General features: G+C 55.5%; 1 protein-coding gene across 1 annotated transcript in view; it reads right to left on the minus strand.

The window, feature by feature from the left end:
- Nucleotides 1-1,957, minus strand: part of LOC109022968 (trichohyalin-like) — a 9,927-nt gene extending 7,970 nt beyond the window's left edge. Inside the window, exons 1-2 of the mRNA XM_033519773.1 lie at nucleotides 1,820-1,957; nucleotides 373-1,070 (exon numbers count right to left, since the gene is read on the minus strand). Coding sequence (XP_033375664.1) covers nucleotides 373-1,070; nucleotides 1,820-1,957 — 836 coding nt within the window. The remainder of the gene's footprint in view (nucleotides 1-372; nucleotides 1,071-1,819) is intronic.
- Nucleotides 1,958-6,421: the final 4,464 nt, after the last annotated feature.

Raw genomic sequence — 6,421 nt, forward strand, 5'->3', positions numbered from 1 at the left:
GCTTCTGCCACTGAGGTTTCTCTGTCTCTCTCGTACCTCAGAGTTTCTCTTTGTTCTCTCCTTGCATCTTCTTCAGCCTCACGAATTTCCCGTTCTCGTCTCTCCCGTGGCTCTCTCAGGTCAATCACAGCCTCTCTTTCCTCCCTGTCCTGAGTGTGGCGCTCAGCGATCTCCAGCTCCTGTTCCTGATCCTCTCTCCTGTCTCTCCTTCTCCCTTTTCTTCTGGGATCATCTCTTTCTTCCCTCTCCTGCTCCTCCTGGATCTCCCTTTCCCTTCCTGCCCATTCCAGCTCCCGTTCCCGCTCTTCTCTCCGCCCGTATCCGCGTTCCCCTGGCTCTGCTCTCCCACATTCCCCGAGCTCCATCTCTAACGGTTCCTCCAGGAACGACTGGTGTGGCCTCCTGGACTCCGGCCATTCCTGCTCAGCCACCCGGCATCTTCTCCCTTCTGTCTCTCTTTGTTCCTGCTCTCGCCGGTGGTGGCGGCTCCTCTCTTCCCGCAGCAATTCTGGTTCCCGTGGCCGATTGTCACCTGCTCCATCTGCTCCTCGTGGCCGCTGGCTTCGTTCACCACGCCCTGGCTCCGGGCGGCTCCACCGGTCCGCCCGCGGTTGGGTTTCTCGGCGTTGCCTGCCCGTCCTCACGTCTGCCGGTTCTTCCTCCTGGAACCTCTCCCGGATTGTCGTTCCCGGCTCCCCGCTCGCTTCCGCGTCCTCCCCGCGACGTTCCTGCTGCTCCCTCCTCCTTCCCTCCGAGATTTCCACCTCCCCGAGCCTGAGGTCTCGCTGCAGCTCGACTTCACGGTTCCTCTCCCGGGTTTGGCGATCTTCCTCCTCCTCCTGGAGCCGCCGGTGGTTCCCTCTGCTCCTGAATTCCGGCTCCCGGAGGGATTTTCCGCCGCTCGGGAGCTTCGTCCTCTGCACCAGGAACGGGGCCCTGGGCTGGAACCAGAAGCAGCACTTGGCCACCCGGAACACCAAGAGGAGGAACTCGTTGAAGTCGATGTCCCCGTCCCCATCCCACTCCAGGAACTGCAGGATCTTCTCGATGGTCTGAGGGTCGTGTGGCTTCTGCAGGGGGGAAAAATAAAAGGGGATGGGGGGAAAAAAGGGGTTTTTGTCTTCCTGAGAAAAGGCAAAAAATGGGAAAATTGCAGCAACTCTCCTTCTGACTCTCAGAATTTCACTTTTAGTGCTCAGCAGCGGCTGTGGGAATTCATTCCCCATTTTCCTGGTTGCTCCCTGGCTGCAGCTGAGCAGCTATTTCCTTTTTGGGATTTCTCCTTTTACAGGATAAATTTCAATGAAGGAAATTCCCCAGCTCATTCTCAAGCTTTTCCCTATTTTTTTTTGGTGGCGAAATGGGTTGGAAGAGTTGTGGGAGCAGTCACAAAATCCCAGAATTTTGGGAAAGGACTCCGAAATCATTGAGTCCAACCCGAGATCCATCACCCAAACCAACGTCCCGGAATTCCTTCGACACCGCCAGGGATGGCCACTCCCTGAGCCCCTTCCAAGGCCTGGCCAACCTTTCCAGGAGGGATTTTCCCAAATTTCCCACCCTGAGCCTCCCCTGGCACAGCTGGAGGCCGTTCCCTCTTGCCCTGTCCGTGTTCCCTGGGCTCAGATCCCAAATCCCAGCTTGAAAATCCCGGAATTCCCCCTGGATCCCCCTTTCCTCTGGGCTGAGCCCCCCCAGCTCCCTCAGGATCCCCCAGACCCAGCACAAAGGACCCCAACCTTTGGTGGAACCCTCCCCATTCCCTTTCCGGAGGAGATTTTTCCCTTCCCTCATCCCAACCCCTCCCAGCCGCGCTCACCACGAGGGAATCCGCGAATTCCCTCTGGATCAGCTCCCTCATCCTCCTGCGGCTGAGCCCGGAGCCGTCCCCGTCTCCCCGGGCGTGCTGCTGGAAGACGCCGACGATGGTGGCGATGCTGTCCAAGAACGGGGACATCCTGCAGATCCGAGCGAGCCTGGCAGGGACAGGGCACAGCACGGGATGCGGGATTCCCTCGGGAAGAGGGAGGAGAATCCCCGGCTCCGAGTTCCCCGCCGGGAACACGTTCCGGGGTTTTAGTGGGACGGGGAGTGGCCTCCGGCTCCGCCACCGAGGCGTTTGGGTGACGTCGGAGCGGGAACGGTGACGGGGGCGCGGCGGTGGTGACTCGGGAGGTGCCCCCAGATCCTGCCCCATGGAATTGTCCCATGGAATATTTCCTTGGAGTGGGCCCCGAAGGTCGCCCAATCCAACCCCTCTGCTGCCCAGGGAGGTCTCTAAGGTCTCCATGGAGCTTCTCCTCTCCAGGTGAACCTTTCCGAGCTCTCCCAACCTCTCCCCAGCCCTTGGAGCATCTCCATGGCCTCATTCCAGGAGCTCCTGATGTTCCCAGGATCCATCCCTGTGATCCCGGTGAGAGGAGCCCCAACCCAACCCAGACAAGATCTGGGGCAGAGACCTCAAAAGCTGCGCCTGGAAACCTCCAAAGCCTCCTCCTTCCCTCCTTCCTTCCCTGTGGCATCCCCCAGGCCTCCCGTCGGGAACATCCGTGCCCGATCTGATCCCGGGAAGCTGCTCCGTGCCCGATTCCCGCCTCCGGAACGTGCCCGGACACACGAGCGCTCCCTGCCCCTTGGAAATGCCGGAATTTCCATGGAAAAGGAGCCGTTTCTCCACTGGGAGCTGACTCCACACCCAAGGACATCCCCGAGCTTCTCCCGTATTCCCTCATGGACAACCCAACGATTCCAGCGGGGAGAAACCCCTCGGTATTCCCAAAAAACACCAATTTTTACCCAAAAATTCCCAATCCCCCCGGGAACCGCTCTTCCCACCGACCCCAGAGGAACCCCCAGATTCCCAACACGGGGAACATTCCCAACCAAGGGGGACATTCCCGGGAGAGCCACTCACCCAAGTCTCCGGCGGGATCCGGTGGGATTCCTGGGAAGCCGTGCGGAGCCAGGGGAGGACGAGGCTGCTTTTATAGGGTCCCGCGCGGGGTTGGAGAGGAGCCACCCTTTGTGGACGTTGTCCTGATTCATCCTGGGCCGAGCCCAGTCCCAAACGGGTTATTTTGGCTTTATCAACCCTTCCCTATCATTTTCACCCCGAAATAGCAGCGGCTCTCCGGGCCGGTTCCGCCTAATCCTGGAAAATCCTGGCCCGTAAAATCCTTTTACGGTCGCATTTCGTATTTTTGGTTCTTTTTATTTTTATTTTGGGAAATCTTGGAAGGGTTCCAGAGCGTAAATGGAGGAGGGTGGATGTTAATGTAAATATTTGTGTTATGGGCGGGGGGTTAAGTCTTTAACGCGTGCGAAACCACATCAAAAAATAGGAATTAGTATTTTAATTGAATTGGTTAAATTCATTAAATTAATTAAATTCAATTAGATTTATTAATTACAGAGGAGAATTTAAGTGCTGATGGCGACAGAGCTCAGGATGAGCAGATCAGGGACAATCAAGATCTTTATGATCCATAAAATTGGTCCTGCAATTCCAGAGGGGATTTTTGTCTCTTTTTTGTGCATTTCCTTTGGAATTTCAATCCTGAGGTTTGGAACAGACAAAGGGAAGAAGATTTCAGCCCTAAAATCTGGGTGAAATTCCCAAATCCTGCTGATTTCAGCTGGTGGGACGCCCTTGGGGAGTTTTATTCTTATTTTTAATTCCCATTAATGAGCATTTGGCCGCATTATCCAATATAAAAAATAAAAAATAACCATTTTTAAGTGATGAAATTAATTTTTAAGCTAAATTAAATTAATTTTAACTGAATTAAATTAAACTAAACACATTTTTAAATGAATTTTAGATTTTTCAACGAGGACATTTGAGTCCATTGATGACTTTTCATTGAGAAAAATCACGATGAAACTCCTAACACTAATTGGATGATTTTAATACCAACTTCGCTGGGTTTTAATTAAAAATTAAATCAGAAACCTCTGCTGAGAGGTCGATTAATGCCAAATTTCCTCTGTTTGCCCTCGGGCCGTAATTACCTCACAATCTCCTTATTTTTTAATTTAATATTCGAGCAGAAAATTAATTAACTATTCCTTTATTCCCCAGAAACTCTCCCAGCACTCGGAGGAAATCGGGGAAAATTCCAGAGCCTGGATTTGGGGACGAGGTGACGTGGACATCACCTGGAGCAGGAACCCGTCCCGCAGCCTCGCGCGTGGCTCACGCTGGGTGTAGGAGCCCAATTAATTAACGCCGGTTAATTAATAACCTCAGGGACACTCAGCTCGGGGATCGTCCCCAACGTTCATTTTTGGCCTTTTATTTTTTTTATTTTTTTTTTTTCCTCGGGGATTTAATTACCCCGGCGCAAATTAGGCCCCACCTGGGCCGTAATGACACCCTTGGGACGCCGTAATTTTGGGGTGGATTTGGGGGTGATTATGCAAATGAGGCGGGGCCTGTAACTGTCTGGAATCGCCAGCCCAGGGGCCGCGCGGGAGCCGCCGGAATCCGCCTTGGAAAAGGTCCCTGGCCTCGGCAGCGCTTTCCCGGCGTCCGGTGACGTTCCCGGGATGAGGCGGTGACGAGGCTCCGGGCACGTCCCGGTGGCACCGAACCCCCTTTTCCCCACGGGGTTTTCCCCAAAAACGTTTTTCCCGAGGAGAATCCGCCGCAGGATCCGTCCCTTGGGCTGGATCCCGGCAGGAATTTGAGCAGGAGGGTGGGGAAGGGGACAAATTCCGATCCAGCCTGGCCTGGAACACTTCCAGGGAATCCGTGGAACATCCCAGGGCCAGGGGAGGGTTTATCCCAAATATCCCATCCAAACTGGGATTCCAGGGAATCCTGGAATGGTTTGAGGGGTTGGATGGGACCTTGAAGATCCTTAAAGATCCAAGGGAGACCTCCCACTCTCCCAGGTGGATCCAGCCTGGCCTGGAACACTTCCAGGGAATCCGTGGAACATCCCAGGGCCAGGGGAGGGTTTATCCCAAATATCCCATCCAAACTGTGATTCCAGGGAATCCTGGAATGGTTTGAAGGGTTGGAAGGGACCTTGAAGATCCTTAAAGATCCAATTTGGGCAGGAGGGTGGGGAAGGGGATTCTCCTGCTCTGGTGGGATCCCAGCAGGAATTCTGTGCCGGCACAGAAGGGACGTGGAATTGTTGGAGCGAGTCCAGAGGAGATCATGGAGTGGATCCAGGGACTGGAGAAGCTTCCCTGTGGATCCAGGCTGGGAATGTTGGGAATGCTGAGGCTGTGGAGACCCCAGAGCCCCTCCCAGGATCTGCTGGGGCTCCAGGGAAGCTGGAGAGGGATTTTTCCTCAGGAACTGCAGGGACAGAACACAGGGAATGGGGTCAGGGGGGAATTCGGGTGGGATTTTTGGGAAGGAATTGTTCCCTGTGAGGTCCTGGCTCAGGGAATTCCATGGATTTCCCATCCCTGGAAGCGTCCCAGGCCAGGCTGCATCCACCTGGGAGAGGGAGGTCTCCCTTGGATCTTTAAGGATCTTCAAGGTCCCTTCCAACCCCCCAAAGCATTCCAGGATTCCCTGGAATCCCAGTTTGGATGGGATATTTGGGATAAACCCTTCCCTGGCCCTGGGATGTTCCACGGATTCCCTGGAAGCGTCCAAGGCCAGGCTGGATCGGAATTTTTCCTCTTCCCCACCCTCCTGCCCAAATTCCTGCCGGGATCCAGCCCAAGGAACGGATCCTGCGGCGGATTCTCCTCAGGAAAAGCGTTTTTGGGGAAAACCCCGTGGGGAAAAGGGGGTTCGGTGCCACCGGGACGTGCCCGGAGCCTCGTCACCGCCTCATCCCGGGAACGTCACCGGACGCCGGGTTCAGGCTGTCCCGGGACACTTTTCCAGCCGGGATTTGGATCCCTCCTGCGGGGTGAGGCCAGGACCACCGGGATTCCTCACCCCATCCGTCCCTGTCCCCACTCGGCGCCGCCGGGGCCCGGCCGAGGTCCCCACGCCTCGTCTGAGGTCGGTGACACGCAGGACACGGAGCCCTCGGTGCCACCTCCGACGTCACCCTCGGGGACGGCCCCGAACCCCGCGGCTGCCTCGGCTCTGAATCAGAAATCCCAAAACCCAAACCCCAAAACCACCCCCCTGCTGCTCCCGTCATCCCGAAGCGATTCCAGAGGCTCCCGGATGGGAATTCCAGAGCAGGGATCGCTCCTGGGGGGGTCTCAGCTCCGGACACGCCAGGAGAGGGTTTGGGAATTCCGGATATCCCATCCAAACCGGAGCAGGGAATCTTTTATAGGATCAGGATTCCGGCCCGGGAATTCCGGGGGAGACACCCATGAAAAGCCCCTCACCCAATTCCTCTGCATTTGCCCTTTTCTAATTAATTAATCAGAATTAATTCCTGATCCTGCCCGCAGACACGTCCGGCAGGAATTGAGCAGGAATTGAGCAGGAATT

This window comes from Parus major, chromosome 25LG2, assembly GCF_001522545.3.
Source record: "Parus major isolate Abel chromosome 25LG2, Parus_major1.1, whole genome shotgun sequence".
Taxonomy (NCBI): Eukaryota; Metazoa; Chordata; class Aves; order Passeriformes; family Paridae; genus Parus; species Parus major.